Source organism: Chiloscyllium plagiosum, unplaced genomic scaffold, assembly GCF_037043375.1.
Source record: "Chiloscyllium plagiosum isolate Xiang-an unplaced genomic scaffold, Cpla_swu_hap1 HiC_scaffold_13, whole genome shotgun sequence".
Taxonomy (NCBI): Eukaryota; Metazoa; Chordata; class Chondrichthyes; order Orectolobiformes; family Hemiscylliidae; genus Chiloscyllium; species Chiloscyllium plagiosum.
The window spans coordinates 50,117,601-50,138,305 of NW_028270151.1; the positions used below are offsets into that span (position 1 = coordinate 50,117,601).

The following is a 20,705-nucleotide window of genomic DNA, read 5'->3' on the forward strand; positions in this document are numbered from 1 at the left end:
ACGGTTGGAGGAAGAGCACCTCATCTTCCGCCTAGGAACCCTCCAACCACAAGGGATGAACTCGGATTTCACCAGTTTCCTCATTTCCCCTCCCCCCACCTTGTCTCAGTCAAATCCATCGAATTCAGCACCGCCTTCCTAACCTGCAATCTTCTTCCTGACCTCTCCGCCCCCACCCCAGTCTGACCTATCACCCTCACCTTGACCTCTTTCCACCTATCACATTTCCGACGCCCCTCCCCCAAATCCCTCCTCCCTACCTTTTATCTTAGCCTGCTGGACAAACGTTCCTCATTCCTGAAGAAGGGCTTATGCCCGAAATGTCGATTCTCCTGTTCCCTGGATGCTGCCTGACCTGCTGTGCTTCTCCAGCAACACATTTTCAGCTCTGATCTCCAGCATCTGCAGACCTCACTTTCTCCTCAAAGATATCATCACTATATCATGGCATGTGACCAGAAAAGTATAACAGTCTCAGATTCTATCCCAACTTAGGTCACATAGTCTAACACACTGTTGGAGGTATGCAACTCTGTGTTCAAATAGCTTAATGTCAGCCCAGATGTGGATTTGCATGTGACTGTAATATTTGGAATATTAGTGAGCAGTAATAAACGTTTATTGGATCTTTCAATATCATGTTACCCATGTAACATAAGAAACTTGGACATTGAATAAGAAAAGCATTAGAGTCATAGAGTCATAGAGATGTACAGCTTGGAAACAGACCCTTCGGTCCACCTGTCCATGCCGACCAGATATCCCAACCCAATCTAGTCCCACCTGCCAGCACTCGGCCCATATCCCTCCAAACCCTTCCTATTCATATACCCATCCAAATGCCTCTTAAATATTGTAATTGTACCAGCCTCCACCACATCCTCTGGCAGCTCATTCCATACTCGTAACACCTTCTGTGTGAAAAAGTTGCCTCTTAGGTCTCTTTTATATCTTTCCCCTCTCACCCAAAACCTATGTCCTCTAGTTCTGGACTCCCCAACCCCAGGGGAGTCTATTTATCCTATCCATGCTCCTCATAATTTTGTAAACCACTATAAGGTCATCCCTCAACATCCGACGCTCCAGGGAAAACAGCCCCAGCCTGTTCAGCCTCTTCCCATAGCTCAAATCCTCCAACCCTGGCAACATCCTTGTAAATCTTTTCTGAACCCTTTCAAGTTTCACAACGTCTTTCCGATAAGAAGGAGACCAGAATTGCACGCAATATTCCAACAGTGGCCTAACCAATGTCCTGTACAGCCGCAACATGACCTCCCAACTCCTGTACTCAATACTCTGACCAGTAAAGGAAAGCATACCAAATGCTTTCTTCACTATCCTATCTACCTGCAACTCCGCTTTCAAGGAGCTATGAACCTGCACTCCAAGGTCTCTTTGTTGAGCAACACTCCCTAGGACCTTACCATTAAATGTATAAGTCCTGCTAAGATTTGCTTTCTCAAAATGCAGCACCTCGCATTTATCTGGATTAAACTTCATCTGCCATTCCTTGGCCTATTGGCCCATCTGATCAAGATCCTGTTGTAATCTATGATAACCTTCTCTGTCCACTACACCTCCAATTTTGGTGTCATCTGCAAACTTACTAACTATACCTCTGCAGCATCAGGTAAACGATCATTTACACTGGTGGCTTTGTCTTCAAAATGCTTCATAAATTGCAAGATAGATGAAAATCAAATTAAAGACCAACTAGACAACAACCATGGACAACAAAGAATCTGGACAAATCAGCAGTGTCAGCCACTATCACTAAAGATAATGGAAAAATTGCCACTATCCTAGAGGACCATAGGGCTACTCTCTCATTGGAAAGAGGTAATTGGGGGTGAGTTAATCTGTGTGTCGACACACCTCAGTTGAATGGCAAGGTTGAGAAGACAGGACCTTCATGGTAACCTCAACAAGAACTGAACCCATGCTGTTGGTATCACTTTGCATTGCAAATCAGCCATTCAGCCAACTGAGGTAACAGACGCCCTGCAATTTCTGAACTAAAAGATTATAACTTTTAAAACGCTTTTAAAGGGCACATAGCACAGAAATGGTGCATGAACCAGACATGGAAAAAGAAAATGAAAGGATTAAAGAATAAAGAAGTGAAACCAGGAAAAGGAATAAACAAATGTTGAGCTGCACTCTCTTTCTTAACAAAAAAAAAGCCAAGAAAATTGAAAGACCAAAATTTAATTATGGACTATATTTAGGACTATATTATGGACAATACTATATTTACTGAATTACAATTTTTCAAACAAGATTTGGTATGCATTTTTTTTACATAATCAAACAATCGATCAGCCTCACACTGAAAGTCTTGTTTGCCAGCAGAGTGCAGGAGCCTCACAGAAGCCATGGATCTGGTCTTTCTGTGATGATCAGAAAGGATCTGGAAAGTTCTCAAAGAATAATTCAAGGTAAGAATTAACTTGAGGATTAACAAACTCCAACTCATGTCATACAAACAGCAACCCCAAGAGTCTATCGAACAGTTTGTTGCAAGATACCCCTAGGCAAGAAAATGAACAATATCACTGCTACATTACTGGAGGATGGCCACAAATATAAAGTAGCAAGCCAACAGCAATCACACACTTTAGGATTAGCTCAGATTATTGCAGAATGTCTGCAACATACTATCAAATCAATGATCATTTAATGTGGACCTGAAAACAAGTTTTTCACATTGCATTCTTGTGTACAGCACCAATGCTATCCCCTGCACAACATATGCTGAGACAGGAGAAAATGAAAGATGTAGAGAGTGCAAGTTAGAAATCCTAATCCAAATTCTTCAGTATCAACAACGACTTTTAGAATATGCAAACAGATCAGATCTTACGAAGTCATGATGCTACATTGCAAAGGAACAGAAGCCAGCTCAGACCAAGCAAACTTGAAGAGAGTGAGAAGAACACTCTGATGATCATGATTGTGTGATGATATTGAATGAAAGCAAGCAACCAGCAGCAAGACAATCAAATTGTCAAACGAGTGTAAGGAAAAAAAAACAAACCTCCCTTGTGGGTATATCATCACCTGATCAGGATAAGTTGTCAAACCTCCAATGCATTACACTGAAGTTTGAAGTGCTAACCTTATCAACTGTTTTTATAATTACTGAATTAAGAACGCATGCCTATACACAATCATGCACATCAGTTTGGGATGGTTTATCTTTGAAAAAGGGGGAAGTTGTGTTATGTCTCATAGTTAGTGTGTCAGCAATCTTTTAAGAGGTATGCTCATGATATCACTTTGTCACAGCATGTGATTTCAAAGTATAAACATCTCAGATTGTATCTTCAGGTTTATTGGCATATGACATGCTGACGGGAGCAAGCAGCTCCCCGTAGCCAAACAGGTTAATTCAAACCAGATACTGATGTGCCTGTGAGTGCATATTTGTATATATTAGTGAGTTGTAGTAAAGGTCTGATGGATCTTTGAATACCACAATATCCACGTCCTCGTTTCTAATGTTGCAAAGGATAACCTAAATATTGCCGCATGAGATAAAGATGCTCTGCCTGAGACAAAATCCACATCACTGGAAACACGTTTTTATTAATTCATGAGATGTGAGTGTCAGCATTTATTACTCATTCTGAATTGTCCTTGCGAAGGTGATGGTCAGATGCCTTCTTGATCCATTGCAATTCACAGTGCTGTTAGGATGGGACCAGCAATACTGAAGAAATGGCAGTATATTTCCAAGTCAAGATGGTCAGTGATAGAGGGGAACTTGCAAGTAGTGCTTCCATATATCTGTTGCCCTTGTCCGTCTAGATGGTAGTAATTGTGGGTTTGGAAAGTGCTATTTAGCTTTGGTGAATTTCTTTTATAGATAGTACACACTGCTACTACTGAGCTTTGGTGGTAGAGGGAGTGGATGTTTATAGATATGCTATCGATCAAGCTTGCTTATTCCTGGTTGGTATCGAGACTGCTGCTGGAAAAGCACAGCAGGTCAGGCAGCATCCGAGGAACAACAGAGTCGACATTTCAGGCAAAAGCCCATCATCAGGATGGTGTCAAGCTTCGGTAGTGTTATTGGTGTTATACCCATCCAGGCAAGTGGGGAACATCCCATCATTCTCCTGACTTATACTTTGTAGATGGTGCATAGGCTTTGGGGAGTCAGAGGGTGAATTACTCACTGCAGGATTCCTAGCTGCTGTAGTACTGATATGGCAAGTCTAAATCAATTCCTGATCAATGCTAACTCCTATAATGTAGATACTATGCCATTGATAGTTAGATTCTCTTATGCTGGAGATTACACTTGTGGTGTGCAAATGTTATTTGGCACTTGTCAACCCAAAGCTGGTTAATGTACAAGTCTTGCTGCATTTGATCATGGGCTGCTTCAGTATCTGGGTCGTCATGAATGGTGCTGAACATTGAACAGTCATCGGCAAACATCCCCAGTTCTGACTTTATGATGGTGGAAGATCATTGAAGCAGCTGAAGATGGTTGGGCTGAGGACACTATCCTGAGGAACTCCTGAAGAGATGTCCTGGTGCTGAGATAATTGACTTCCAACAGCAATAATAAAACTTCCTGTGTGCTATCTTTAATTCTAATTACCGGACTGTTTTCCCCAATTCCTGTTGACTCCGGTTTTTCCAGGGCTCAGTGATGCCACACTTGGTCAAATGCATCCTTCATGCCATGGCAGTCACTCTCACTCTCACCTCACTTTGGCTTAGATCTTCCAATTGTCATTGCTGAAGCGTAGGCCAGAGTTGCATGTCTGGTCTACGTGGGAGGTCTGTCCTAAGTTGCCTTAGAAACTGAAAGCTCTTCTTGACCATTACCTGGCATCAAAAACTCTTCAAAGTCCCACTTTCGAGTTAGAATCAGAGACTTTGGAGAACTCTGACTTAATTACCTTAATAGTTAACCAGGACAAGTTAATGGTGTTAAAACCTCTAACTCCCTGCAAATTATAAAACTAACACTGCAAATATTCACATTGACTCACAAACCCCTCTCCCAACTGTGCCTTGCCCCTATGATCAGGCATCTCTCCAATCTAGGGCCCATTCAATTAATACTGATGCTGAACAAGACATCCTTTTTCCGATCTGACTACAATCAAACTCAATGCTATCCAAACTCCCTGACCAATCCTCTCTCAGACTGAACCCCCTTCTGGACCTGATCTGAACTGAACTGACCACACCTGCACCCATCCTCACCAACCCCCCACCCCCAATCCCTCCACCCCTCCAGAACTGTAAAAAGGGGGCTTTGCTTTGCTTTCACTAAGTGTCTCACACTGGATTCAACTAGGTCAAAGTTATGCCATACATTTAGGAGACAAAAATACTGCAGATGCTGGAATCCAAAGTAGACAGGCCAGAAGCTGGAGGACACAGCAAGCCAGGCAGGATCAGGAAGTGGAGAAGTCAACATTTCGGGTATAAACTTTCTTTGGGACACATTTAGGAGCGCAGTGATAAACTTTGAGAGGACATACTCAAGCTTAAAGAATGGGGGCATATGGCAAAAAATATGCAGCGAAATGGCAAATGGTATATTATAGTAGAAATAATGATGTGTGGCAATATAAATTAAAGAGCACAATTCTAAAGGAGGCACAGAATTGGCACAAATGTGCCAAAATGATTAAAGGTGATGGGGCAGGTCAAGAATATAATTAAAAAGGCATAAAGAATCATGGATTTATAAGTCCAGGGAATGAGCAGAAAGAAATTATGACAAACCCTTACAAAACAATGGTTCATCTCAAACTGGAAAGCTTTATTCAGTTTTTGGCAATACATTTTAGGAAGGATATGAAAGCTGTAGAAATGATGCAGAAAAGATTTGTGAAAAGAGTGCCCATGAATAATGGATTTTAAATAGACAACTGACTGAAGAAGCTGGGGCTGCTCTCCTTAGTGGAGGCTTAAGGGAGATTGGATAAGAAGCCAAAAGAACTGTGGATGCTGTAAATCAGAAACAAAAACAGAAATTGCTGGAAAAGCATTTGTGAAGAGAAGTTCTGAGGAAGGGTCACTGGACCTGAAACGTTAACTTTGATTTCTCATCACAGATGCTGCGAGACCTGCTGAGCTTTTCCAGCAATTTCTGTTTTTGTTGGAGATTTGATAAGGTTATTCAAAAGCATGGAGATTCCAGCCATAGTAGATAAAGAGTGAATTTTCCCTTTGACAGGGAAATTGAGAACCATGGACACAGATTCAAGATGAGTCGCGAAAGAACCAAACTGTGAAAGCAATCATGCAAAAAGTGGGAAAGGTCTGGAATTAAATGCCCCAGAGGTTGTAGTGACAGAATCAATTGTCTTTTTCAAAAAGGGAAAAGGGCAGGGTTGTAGGCTAAGTTTATTTTACAGAGACCCAGATGGACAAAAGGCCAGATAGCCTCCTTCTGTATTGTCACCTTTATGTAATTAGTCCAAAAAAAAGGACAGTGATCAAAAAGGCTCCTAATGAAACTACCAGTACTTCAAATTAGAATTAGCCATTATAAAATGGAAACCAAGTTCTCTATGAAAAGTCTGTGTATTTGAGAAATGCTCCAACTGAGCTAACCAATGTTATTAATGGCTTTGCTGCACAGGTAATATGCTCGACTGTACTCTTGTAAAATTATCTTTCCTGACTGTAGTTACAAATAGTGGCTTTTCTGAATTTGCTATCAGACATTGCTGTGTGGTTGAATGATTATCTAATGATTGGAAATAGTAATAGTGCTCAGTTAGTATCCCCCTTCTAAAAGCTGGCTAGGTAACATTTAATGTTTAGGTCTACTCTTGATGGTTCATATGAATTCTTTCAAAACAAAGAAAAACACTCCTTGGAGCAGAAACCAGAAAACAATCATTCTGTGATAATCAGATGAGCTGTCAACCCTGTATTCCATCCAATAACAAGATCACCAATTTCTTTCTTGGTACATCACCAGTCTTCACCCCTGTTTCATTCACTGTTAAAATGTCATACTGGCCTTTGTTAGCCATTCTGATGCTCTCAGGGATGGTGTACCATGCTGTACTTCCAATAAACCTGAGGTCATCAAATTCTATTGCCTCTAAGGTATGTCTCCTTCATTCACCTGCATTCACTGACTTCTGGTTTGCCTCTGCTTTCAAGTTCTTAGTCTGTTTTACAAATTCTCACCGTGCTGTCATTCCTGCCTTCCTCTACTGGTCTCCTCTAGCCCATCATCCTGTAGAATATCAACACTTTTCAAATTCTAGCCTCTTGGGCAGCTGCAATTTTACCACCCTTGATGACTGGGACTTCGGCAACCTAGAACCCAAGCACAGGAATTTTCTCCCTAAATCAATCTGTCGCAATCCTCTCTTTTCTTCTTAAAAACACTTAAAACCTATACCTCTTTGATAACTAATCCTAATATCTCAGTAAGGATTGATATCAAATTTTGTTTGATAATAACACTTGTGAAGTACTTAGGGCTGTTTTACAATAAAGCCACAACATAAATACAAGTTGTCACTGTTGATATACTGGCATTAAATATAATCTGGAATTTGATGAATCTAATGTGCAGCAAATAAAGCTGGATTTATTCAAATTGCAGAGAATATTCTAATATATTACTCTCTTATTTCATTGAGGAGGAGTATAGGCTTGGAACAGTTAATGTTTTATTCAAATTTAATTAAGTTTGCCATAATATGGGCTTCCCTGAGATATCAAAATTGGTTTAAGAACTAACTCTCTATTCAATGACAGAGTCACACTGCACACTTGCTGTTGGTGCTTCACCACAGCCAGTACATTTCAATGTTGATTTCTCTGAATTCAAATTGTAATGCCTGCAGTGAAAGTACCAGAAAAGATGGGGCTCCTGCAACATGTCAACTGCAGTATAACTGAATGCATTTTGGCAGTGCCATTAAGCTATTAACAATGCACTACAACGTTGGAATTACATTAATTAACTGTAATGTTGAACTGTAAATGAGTGAATTCGGTTTATAAATTATTGCAGCTTGAACGTTTTATTTTTTTTCTGGGAACAAACAGAGCATTGGGAGAGGAATAATCAAGAATAAATCATGGTTATTCAGAATTTTTCATTCTTGAAAGAAGTTTAATAGTGCTACACAATTTACCATTTTTAAATTACAAGGAAGTTGACATTTACACCACAAACCAAGAGTTAACAAATTCAAAGCAGGTGTTACACTCTGCCTAATGTTCTCTTTCACTGAATTTTGGGAAAGAAAGTTGGGCGAAATGCAAAGCAGGTGCTAACAAAGGCTCTAGTTTGCCTTTGCTATTTGAACTAACGCAAAAAAAAATCAGCCTAGTGTTTATACAAACAGTCAGTTTTGTATCTTTTACTGTACAGGTATGTGTGTGGAGTTTGGTATTTGAGAACCAGAAAGGTACCATTTGTTTCACAAGCTTTCTGCTAACTGTTTTCCAGTATTTCTGTACACAATACACAAAACATTACCGCAAATGAAACTCAGTGTCATGACTGACACTGAATCTGAGAGTAGGGTGATCCAGGATGATGAAGAATCATTCAGAGAATGTAGGAATGGGTTACGGATTCAAAAGCAAACTAGTTACCATGCTATATATCGGTGTCTGCTAATGAGCTCAATTCAAAATGTAAATGTACATTCTAATCATCAAGTCTTCCTTAATTTACAGCTAGCCCAATGTGCTGATTAAAACAAAACATAAATGTAAAACAAAAGAATTCAGCTCATCACTTCACTGCAGCTGGTTCCCTCACTAAATGGATATATTCATTATAGAAGAACATAATAAATTATGCTTCCTTCCCAATTACACAGTTTGTACAATAAATTGATTTTCTTAGTATATTTTAGTAAAATGATGAAATGACAAACTGGCTTCCTGTGGGATCCAACAAACCAAGCAGCACAAGTCAAACCACAAAAAAAAGCGTAATTACCATTGACGGTTTTGTCTCCTGATATGCAAATTGAACAGTTGGCACTCCAAGATGATTTATGAAGAAATCACTGTTTCCTTCCACCTGCACTGAGTTGACCTTTCTTCCTGAACAATTTTCTTGCCTTGTACAGTTCAAAGAAAACCTCTGCAAAACAAAAGAAAAAGCAAAATGTGTTGGATTTGAATGCTGCATTTTGGCAAAATGTAAATATAAGCAGAGGTTGAACTAAATCAGTGAGAGCAATGCCAATTTTGCATGAATAATTCACAGATAACCAACTGTTCTAAATTCCTGAATGACAGATCATTCAAGGGCAGTAAGCATGCTCTTCTAAGGAGTGAATGACTGCTTCGTGTGTACATCTATATCTCACTAGAGGCTTGAAAGTTGAAAGGAACTGCTGTTTATGCTGATGCATCATGAAGTCTGTGATTTTCCATGGCAACAGAAAATAAAAGCAATCGATACGTCCGCAGCAAATTCTAGTGTTTTAACAATATGAAAGGCAAGGCGCAAAATAGGCATTATTTAATTTCTTGGAAATCTTTTCACTATAGAAGGTCTTATCATTTGCTTTATAAATGGCTATTATGTCTGAACTATCCACCAAACAAATACACATGGAAATGCATAGAGATTACAGTTCCTTTCATGTAGTGTTTCAACTACTTGGTGCATTAGAATACTATGATAACTCGGAACATATTGTCCTCTCAGTCTCAGATTAACAGAAAAGTGAATAAGTGATAAACAAAATAATGAGAAAATGGTACTGTAGCGAGCTTTCTTCCTTTTTACAACAGTTTGTGACTTTCATGATAAAAACATGACAAATTTGACAAAAGTTCTCCAACAGCTTCAAAAGACCGGAGACTCCACTAAAGGGTTCCCTATGAATGGGTGAATAGAAATAAGGTGCGACTAAAGTAAACATTGTTTCAGTAAGACTAGAGGAAAATGTCCATGAAAGTAGATCAGCAAGCAACGGCTGTACTAGAACTGGCGTTGTCCAATGAAATAGGATTAAATACTGACCTCACAGACTTTTGCCTCCTTATATGCTTTTCTTCATACTTACTACTTTCTTCAACTTCCTTGGTTAACAATGGTTAGTTTATCCCTCTCAGAATTCTTCCTCCTTATTCGGATATATTTTTGGTGAGAGTCACAAATTACCTCCTCAAAGGTTTACTGTCTTTCCTGCTAATCTGTCTGCCCAGACCATTTTAGCTAACTCTATCCTCAGTCCTCATTTTTGTTTCATGAAGCCAAGCTGCTTAATTAGATTATGATTTTTCCAAATGTTCTGCTGTATGTTCCTTCATAATTGTCTATTTTATGCCTTGTATCGTTGTAGCAAAATTTATCTATTTTTACATTCCATTCCCTTTCCTCTAACATCATAAGTTCACAGCTGTTTCCTCCAAAAATCACCTGTTTACAAACAGTACTCTATCCAACAAGCAGTCAAAGATTACAGAGATGTATCTTCCTCCAGTTAAAGACCAGATGAGAAGTGAAAAGTGACTGCCCTTAACATCAAGACAGCACCCATGAACTCTTTATCAAGGAGTCTCAACAATGCTGGGTGCAATGGAACAAAATGGAAAACCCTTCAATGGGGAGTGCAATAAAAATGGCAGATAGCTTACATTGGCAAAGGTCAATAAATGAAGCTCCAATATTGCAACAATAACATGCTAATGAAAAGTTCTCAGTCCAACCATCATCTGCCTTTTTTTTGGAAATGACTTTCTCTCTTTCATAAAGTCAGGAGTATGGCAGCTCATTGATGATTCCATTAACAATCCCTCAGGTAATTAACTTATCTATGTAAATCTACAACATTGAGTTTAAGTGAAAAACTGTAAGTAACATTTATGGCAACACTGATGATTTGGAACAAGGGAAAGCCTAGCAATCCCCCTGCTAAATCTTCAATGGCACCAGCTTGATGAAACTCCCCATCATCAGAAACTTGAAGATCACTGCTGACCTGAAACTTAGCTCGACCATGCACTGCATCACTAACACACTTAGGCCTGTTTTTGTTGTCAATTATCAAGTGAGGACTGTGGTGGAATGCACAATTAATGCCTGAATAGTTGCAACTGAGCAATACAAAAGGCTCAACACCATTTGACCCCAACAGTCTGCTTAATTTATGGACCGTTAATGAACCCAAGATATACCATCTTCATCACAACCAGACTGTTACTGAAGCAACTCAATTAGAGTAACTTTACAGTGGGTCTCTACAATACTTATTGACGAAAAAGTAAAGAACATAGAGTCATAGAGATATACAGCATATAAACAAACCCTTTGGTCCAACTCATCCATGCTGACCAAATATTCTAGATTAATCCAGTCACATTTGCCAGCATTTGGCACATATCCCTTTACCCCTTTCCTATTTGTATACCCATCCAGATGTCTTTTAAATGTTGCAATTGTACCACCCTCCACCACCTCCTCTGGCAGCTCATTCCATACACATACCATCCTCTGCATGAAAAAGTTGCCCCTTATGTTCCATTTTAAATCATTCCCCTTTCATCTTAAACCTATGTCCCCAATTTTCCATTCCCCTAACGTAGGGAAAAGACCTTGGGTATTCACCGTATCCATGCCCATCATGATTTCATTAAAAACTTCTATAAGGTCACTCCTCAGCCTCCAAACTATAGCCCAGCCTATTCAGCCTCTCCTTATAGCTCAAACCCTCCAACCCTGGCAACATCTTTGTAAATCTTTTCTGAACCCTTTCAAATTTCACAATTTTCCTATAGCAGGGAGGCCAGAACTGAACTCAGTATTCCAAAGTTGGCCTAACCAATGCCCCATATAGCTGCAACATGACCTCCCAACTCCTATACTCAAAGCACTGACCGATGGAGACAAGCATACCAACACCTTCTTCACCACCTAGTCTACCTGCAACTCCACTTTCAAAGAACTATGAACATCTTCGTTTGGCAACTCTCCCCAGAACCTTACCATTAAGCGTATAAGTCCTGTCTTGATTTGCCTTTCCAAAATGCAGCACCTCACATTTATCTAGATTAAACTTCATCTGCCACTGTTCAGCCCATTGGCCTATCTGATCAAGTTCCCATTGTTCTCTGAGGTAAACTTCTTCGCTGTCCACTACACTTCCAATTCTGGTGTAATCTTAAAACTTATTAACTATACTTCATATATTCACATCCAAATAATCTATATAAATGACAAAATGTAGTTGTCCCAGCACCGACCCTTGTGGTACACTGCTGGTCACAGGCCTATAAGTAACCCTCCACCACTACCTTCAGTCTCCTACCTCCAAGTCAATTTTGTATCCAAATGGCTAGTTCTCCCTGTATTCCATGTGATCTAACCATGCCAACCAGTCTACCATGTGAAACCTTGTCAAATATCTTACTGAAAAAGATATAGACAATGGCCACCACTCTGCCTTCATTAATCTTTTTCATCACTTCTTCAAAAAACTCAATCAAGTTAGTGAGACACTATTTCCCATGCACAAAGCAATGATGACTATCCCTAATCAGTCCTTATCTTTCAAAATACTTGTAAATCCTATCTCTCAGAATCCCCTCAATAACTTACCCACCACTGACATCAGCTCAATCCAAATTCAATAGGAACACCCACAGGCTTCCCTTTGTTTCCAGTATCCAGGACAAATGTTGGGTTCCCTGCAAACCTATGCAATCATTGGCCTTTAAACTGTTTATCTGCATCCAAACAATCTTCACTCCAAAAGTTCCCATTTGGGGTTTTTTCCAATTTCTAAACACCTCTATTCCACAAATACTGCACTTGAACTTACCCGTCTCAACCAGCAATATCCCTCTCTCCTCCAAATTCCATTAGGAATCTCCTTTTACAACGGCTGTGCTTATTCTGCCCTCATTTCCTCAAAACTATATATTTGTCACCTTTCTGTATCTCCCCTACCGATGTCATTGATCGTCTTCACTCTCTAATACAAATATAGTTTCCTGGATGTTTGCCTTTCCTGTTCCTTAAGTGTCTTTCTCAAATTCTCCACTTTCACATCCCCACTTTGAATCACAGACTTGGATTATCTCCTCAGCACTGATCCAACATTACTAACTGTATTTTGAATACTGCTTCATTCTGTGGAAGGAACTCTAAATCATGCAAAATCCCCAACAACTACATGCAAAAATTGAAAACAAAAGCAAAAGATGGGAATCATAGTATAGGGAATGCTGACCGACGAGAGAAATTGAGGCTCTAGCCAAGACAAAGAACAAAAACAAAAAAACTGCAGTTGCTGGAATCCAAGGTAGACAACAAGCCAGGTAGTGTCAGGAAGTGGAGAAGTCAATATTCTAGGTGTAACCCTTCTTCAGGAATGGAGGTGGGGTGGGAGAGCTGCAGATAAAGAGACGGGGGCGAGGGTTATGGGAGGGAGGGTGTGGAATAGTGAGGTAGTGATAGGTGAATAGAGGTGGTGGGTATGACCTGGTTGATCAATGGGAGGAATGAATCCAGTTGGCAGCTAGACGGAAGGTTCAGTTGGAGAGCTGGAAGGGAGGAGACAGGCCTGGAAAAGGGAGTTGGGGGATGACTGAGAAGATTATTTGAAATTGGAGGACTCAAAGTTGATTCCTCCAGGCTGTAGGCTGCCCTGACGGCAGACGCCATTCAATAAGGTGTTGTTCTTCCAATTTGCAGTCTGATTCACTGGAGGCAATGGAGGAGGCCGAGGATGGTCATATTGGAGAGGGAATGGGAAGGGCACTTAAAATGGGCAGTGACTGGGAGGTCAGGTCGACCCCTGTGGGCCCAGCTGAGATGCTTGGCGAAACACGCCCTGAGTTTATGTTTGGTCTCATCAGTGTAGAGAAGACCATTTCGGGAGCATTGGATACAGTAAACTAGGTTGGAGGAGAGGCAGGTGAACAAACCCTTGTCTCAGCTGGAAGGACTGTTTGGGGCCCTGGATGGAGTGAGAGAGGTGGTGTGCCAGCAGGTTTTGCATCCTTTACAATTGCAGGGGAAGGTACCAGGAGGTTTTGGGGGGGACGTGGTGTGAGCCAAGCATTGGTGAAGGGAATGATTATTGCGGAAGGCAGAGAGGGCTGGAGAGGGGAAAATATTCTTGGTGGTTAGGTCAAGTTGGAGTTGGCGGAAGTGTTTAAGGATGATACGTTGGTTGCGGAGACTAGTGGGATAGAAGATGAGGACAAGGGCGATCCTGTTTTTATTATGTTTGTGGGGAGATTTACAGCAGTGGAGTAGCAATGGAGGCGGTGCAGTGGAGGGCTGTCTGGATGACAGAGGAGGAAAATCACACTGTTTAAAACAGGTAGACATCTGGGATGCTTGGGAGTGGAATGTTTCCTTGTCAGAGCAGATTCGATGAAGACGGAGAATTGGAAAAACAGAATGGAGGTTTTGCAGGAGTGGGAGGAGGTGTAGTCCAGGTAGTTGTGGGATTCTGTGGGCTTGTAATAAATGTCAGCCTATAAACTGTCACTGGAGATAGAAACAGAGAGGCCAAGGAAGGGGAGAGAGGTCTCCAAGATGGACCAAGTGAATTTGAGGGCGGGGTGGAAACTGTGGGGGGGAAGTTGATAAACTGCTCCAGTTCAGCCTGGGTGCAGGATGCTGCACTGATGCAGTCATCAATGTAACAGCAGAAGAGTTGGGGCACCTGTCTGTCCAGGTACTGAAGAGGGACTGTTCGACAAAGAGGCAGGCTTAGCTAGGGCCCAACCGGGTGTTCATGGTTACCCCCTCAGATTTGGAGGAAATGGGAAGAGTTGAAGGAAAATTTATTGAGGGTGAGGACTAATTCAATGAGGCACAGGAGGATATTGGTGGAGGGAGACTGAATGGGTCAGTTGGAGAGGAAGATACTGAGTCCAAAACTAGAGGGCATAGGTTTAAGGTAGTTAAAGATAATTTTTCATACAGAGGGTGATGCTCATATGGAAAGAGCTGCCACCCAAGTGATGGAGGCGGGTACAATTACAACATTTAAAAGGCATCTGAATGGGTGTATGAATAGGAAGGGTTTAGAGGGATATGGTCCAAATGCTAACTCATGGGATGAGGTCAGATGGGGATGTCTGGTCAGCATGGATGAGTTGGACAGGCGGTTCTGTTTCTATGCTGTGTGACTATCACCCTAAGTATTGGAAGGAATGTCTTCAATAAACTTGGTGCACAGGGGATGTAAAATTCATAGAATCTTGGGTGACAAGGGATTTGGAACATCTAGTCGAGAGGAAGAAGGAGGTTTACTTAAGGTTGAGGAGGCAAGGATCAGACAGGGCTTTAGAAGGTTACTAGGTAGTTAGGAAGGAACTGAATAATGGACTTACGAGAGCTAGGAGGGGACATGAAAAAGCTTTAGCGGATAGAATTAAGGAAAACACTAAGGCATTCTACACTTATGTGAGGAACAAGAAGATGGCCAGAGTTGTACCTGCGGACCAACCCTCTTTGATTCATGCACAAGGTCACACACGTCTCTCTGCACAGCAGCATACTGCAACATTTTATCTTTCAAGTAATAATCTTTTTTACTGTTTCTCCAAACAAAATGGATGACTGCACATTTATTAAAATTGCATTCCAAATGCCAGACCTTTGCCCAGTCACTTAAAGTATCCATGTTCCTCTGCAATGTTTCACAGTCCTCTACACACTTTGCTCTGTCATTCATCTTAATGTCATCTGCAAATCTTGACACCCTACATGTGGTCCCCTTCTCCAAATCATCGATGGGTGGCACAGTGGTTAGCACTGCTGCCTCACAGCGTCAGAGACCCGGGTTCAATTGCCGCCTCGTCTGTGTGGAGTTTGCACATTCTTCCCGTGTCTGTGTGGGTTTCCTCTGGGTGCTCCAGTTTCCTCCCACAGTCCAAAAATGTGCAGATTAGGTAAATTGGCCATGCGAAATTGCCTGTAGTATTAGGTGCAGGGGTAAATGTAGGGGAATAGGTCTGGGTGGGTGCGCTTCGGCGGGTCGGTGTGGACTTGTTGGGCCGAAGGGCCTGTTTCCACACTGTAAGCAACCTAATCTAATCTAATATACTGTGAATAATTGTTGTCCCAACACTGATCCCTGAGGCACACCACTAATTACTGATGGCCAACCAGAAAAGCACTCTCAGATAAGTTAATTGTTGTTTTAAGTCTGTCCAAGAGAAAGTGAGTACAGTGGATTCTTTCTTGATTATATGTTTTTGGAGATAAGTCTCTTGATTAAACTTAAAATATAAGCCATAGCTATTAATTTAACCTGGGGCAGTGTTTGTAGAGGAATAAGACGGTGTTATTTTCTGGGTCTGCAGATTGTGAAGGAGCAAAAACGGCCTTTGCAGTGATATGTACTTCTTGTCAGATGTGGGAGTTTAAAGAGAGTTTAAGGGTGACTGCGGATTTTATCTGCCATTAATGCTGTTGGATGCGAATCTTATCAGATCGATTGGATCGGTTGGAGAGACAGATAGAAGCGATGAGGAATTTGCAACAGCAACAGTATGTGATGGATGGCAGTTATAGGAAGGAGGAAAAGTCTCAGATACAGTCACATAGATGGGTCAACTCCAGGAAGAGTGAGAGAGGTCGGCACCTAGGGCAGGAGTCTTTTGTGGATATACCCATTTCAAACAGGTATGCTGTTTTGGAAAATGTAGGGGGTGATGGATTCTCAGGGGAACGTAGCACGAACAGCCAAGTTTCTGGTATTGAGACTGGCTCTAATGCAACAAGGGGTACGTCGGCTTCCAAGAGATCAATTGTGTTTGAGGATTCTGTAGTCAGAGGTACAGACAGACGTTTCTGTGGCCAGCAGAGAAAAAGCAGAATGGTGTGTTGTTTCCCTGGTGCCAGGATCAAGGATGTCTCAGACAGGGTGCAGAATGTTCTCATGTGGGAGAGGGGCCAGCAAGAGGTCATTGTCCATGCTGGAACCAATGATATAGGAAGGGAAAGGGTTGAGATTCTGAAGGGAGATTACAGAGAGTTAGGCAGAAATTTAAAAAGGAGGTCCTCAAGGGTAGTAATATCTGGATTACTCCCAGTGCTACGAGCTACTGAGGGCAGGAAAGGAGGATAGAGCAGATGAATGCATGGCTGAGGAGCTGGTGTGTGGGAGAAGGATTCACATTTTTGGATCAGGGGTTGGGACCCAGGGAGATAGAGAGGAAAAAGATCAATCTGAGACTGGTACAGTTGGGAATAGAAGTGAGTCAAACAGTCAGGGCAGGCAGGGACAAGGTAGGGACAATAAATTAAACTGCATTTATTTCAATGCAAGGGGACTAACAGGGAAGGCAGATGAATTCAGGACATGGTTAGGAACATGGGACTGGTATATAGCAATTACAGAAACATGGCTCAGGAATAGACAGGACTGGCAGCTTAATGTTCCAGGATACAAATGCCACAGGAAGGATAGAAAGGGAGGCAAGAGAGGAGGGGGAGTGGCATTTTTGATAAGGGATAGCTTTACAGCTGTGCTGAGGGAGGATATTCCTGGAAATACATCCAGGGAAGTTATTTGGGTGGAACTGAGAAATAAGAAAGGGATGATCATCTTATTGCCATTGTATTATAGACCCCCCAATAGTCAGAGGGAAATTGAGGAAACAAACGTGTAAGGAGATCTCAGCTATCTGTAAGAATAATAGGGTGGTTATGGTAGGGGATTTTAACGTTCCAAATGTCAACTGGGACTGCCATAGTGTTAAAGGTTTAGATGGAGAGGAATTTCTTAAGTGCGTACAAGAAAAGTTTCTGATTCAGTATGTGGATGTACCTACTAGAGAAGGTGCAAAACTTGATCTACTCTTGGGAAATAAGGCAGGGCAGGTCACTGAGGTGTCAGTGGGGGAGCACTTTGGGGCCAGCGACCATAATTGTATTCGTTTTAAAATAGTAATGGAAAAGGATAGACCAGATCTAAAAGTTGAAGTTCTAAATTGGAGAAAGGCCAATTTTGACGGTATTAGGCAAGAACTTTCGAAAGCTGATTGGAGGCAGATGTTTGCGGGTAAAGGGACGGCTGGAAAACGGGAAGCCTTCAGAAATGTGATAACAAGAATCCAGAGAAAGTATATTCCTGTTAGGATGAAAGAGAAGGCTTGGTAGGTATAGGGAATGCTGGATGACAAAAGAAATTGAGGGTTTGGTTAAGAAAAAGAAGGAAGCATATGTCAGGTATAGACAGGATAGATCGAGTGAATCCTTAGAAGAACATAAAGGAAGTAGGAGTATACGTAAGAGGGAAGTCAGGAGGGCAAAAAGGGGGCATGAAATAGCTTTGGCAAATAGAATTAAGGAGAATCCAAAGGGTTTTTACAAATATATTAAGGACAAAAGGGTAACTAGGGAGAGAATAGGGCCCCTCAAAGATCAGCAAGGAGGCCTTTGTGTGGAGCCACAGAAAATGGGGGAGAAACTAAATGAATATTTTGCATCAGTATTTACTGTGGAAAAGGATATGGAAGGTATAGACTGTAGGGAAATAGATGGTGACACCTTGCAAAATGTCCAGATTACAGAGGAGGAAGTGCTGGATGTCTTGAAATGGTTAAAGATGGATAAATCCCCAGGACCTGATCAGGTGTGCCCGAGAACGCTGTGGGAAGCTAGAGAAGTGATTGCTTGGCCTCTTGCTGAGATACTTGTATCATTGATAGTCACAGGTGAGGTGCCGGAAGACTGGAGGTTGGCTAACGTAATGCCACTGTTTAAGAAGGGTGGTAAGGACAATCCAGGGAACTATAGACCGGTGAGCCTGACCTCAGTGGTGGGCAAGTTGCTGGAGGGAAGCCTAATACATATATTTGGAAAGGCAAGGACTGATTAGGGATAGTCAACATGGCTTTGTGCGTGGGAAATCATGTCTCACAAACTTGATTGAGTTTTTTGAAGAAGTAACAAAGAAGATTGATGAGGGCAGAGCAGTAGATGTGATCTATATGGACTTCAGTAAGGCGTTTGACAAGGTTCCCCATGGGAGACAGGTTAGCAAGGTTAGATCTCACGGAATACAGAGAGAACTAGCCATTTGGATATAGTACTGGCTCAAAGATAGAAAACGGAGGGTGGTGGTAGAGGGTTTTTCAGACTGGATGCCTGTGACTAGTGGAGTGCCACAAGGATCGGTGCTGGGCCCTCTATGTTTTGTCATTTACATAAATGATTTGGATGCAAGCATAAGAAATATAGTTAGTAAGTTTCCAGATGACACCAAAATTGGAGGTGCAATGGACAGAGAAGAGGGTTACCTCAGATTACAACAGGATCTGGACCAGATGGGCCAATGGGCTGAGAAGTGGCAGATGGAGTTTAATTCAGATAAATGCGAGGTGCTGCATTTTGGGAAAGCAAATCTTAGCAGGACTTATTCACTTAATGGTAAGGTCCTAGGGAGTATTGCTGAACAAAGAGACCTTGGAGTGCAGGTTCATAGCTCCTTAAAAGTGGAGTTGCAGGTAGATAGGATAGTGAAGGCAGTGTTTGATATGCTTTCCTTTATTGGTCAGAGTATTGAGTACAGGAGTTGGGAGGTCATGTTGCGGCTGTACAGGACATTGGTTAGGCCACTGTTGATATATTGTGTGTAATTCTGGTCTCCTTCCTATCGGAAAGATGTTGCGAAACTTGAAAGGGTTCAGAAAATATTTATAAGGAATGTTGCCAGGGTTGGAGGATTTGAGCTATAGGGAGAGGCTGAACAGGCCGGGGCTGTTTTCCCTGGAGCATCGGAGGCTGAGGGGTGACCTTATAGAGATTTACAAAATTATGAGGGGCATGGTTAGGATAAATAAAGTCTTTTCCCTGGGGTCGGGGAGTCCAGAACTAGAGGGCATAGGTTTAGGGTGAGAGGGGAAAGACATAAGAGACGTAAGGGGCAACTTTTTCATGCAGACGGTGGTACGTGTATGGAATGAGCTGCTAGAGGAAGTGGTGACAATTGGTACAATTGCAACATTTAAGAGGCATTTGGATGGGTATATGAATAGGAAGGGTTTGGAGGGATATGGGCCGGGTGCTGGCCGGTGGGACTAGATTGGTTTGGGATATCTGGTCGGCATGGACAGGTTGGATTGAAGGGTGTGTTTCCATGCAGTACATCTCTGTGACTCTATGACTCTTATCCCCATTCTTTGCTTCCTATTAGTTAACCAGTCCTCTATCCATGCTAATGACTTACACATAACACCATGCATTTTTACATCATGCATCAGCCTATTGTGTGGCACCTTGTTGAAGGCCTTTTGAAAACTAGGTACACCAGATCTACTGGGTCCCTGATGTCCATCTTGCTCATAATGTCTTCCCAGAATTCCAAAAGATTAGTTAAGTATGACCTGCCCTTCATGAACCCATGCTGTTTCCTTGATAAAAGACTCAAACATCTTTTCCACTGCAGAGGTTAAGCTAATCGGTCTATAATTCTCCATTTTTTGTCTACCTCCCCTTTCAAACAGTGGCATCATGTTTGCTGTTTTTCAATCTGCTGGAACTGCCACAGAGTCCAGCAAATTTTAGAAAATTACAAGTGCACTTGCTATTTCTCCTGCTATCTCTTTTAGTACCCTGGGATGTATTCCATCAGGGCCAGGAGACTTGTCTATCCTTAGCTCTAATAGCTTGCCCAACACTACTTCTTCCATAATAATGATTGTTTCCAGGTCCTCACCTACCTTCGTCACTTTGTCAATTACTGGCATGTTATTAGTGTCTT

The 20,705-nt window shown here is 41.7% G+C and overlaps 1 protein-coding gene across 10 annotated transcripts in view; it reads right to left on the bottom strand.

Annotated features, from left to right (window-relative positions):
- The window catches only part of naaladl2 (N-acetylated alpha-linked acidic dipeptidase like 2), a 1,006,049-nt gene that overhangs the window by 149,761 nt on the left and 835,583 nt on the right, over positions 1-20,705 (bottom strand). For all 10 annotated transcript variants that reach the window (XM_087993578.1, XM_043702223.2, XM_087993582.1 and 7 more), the window contains one exon: positions 8,957-9,103. In XM_087993578.1, the coding sequence (XP_087849704.1) occupies positions 8,957-9,103 (147 nt within the window). The remainder of the gene's footprint in view (positions 1-8,956; positions 9,104-20,705) is intronic.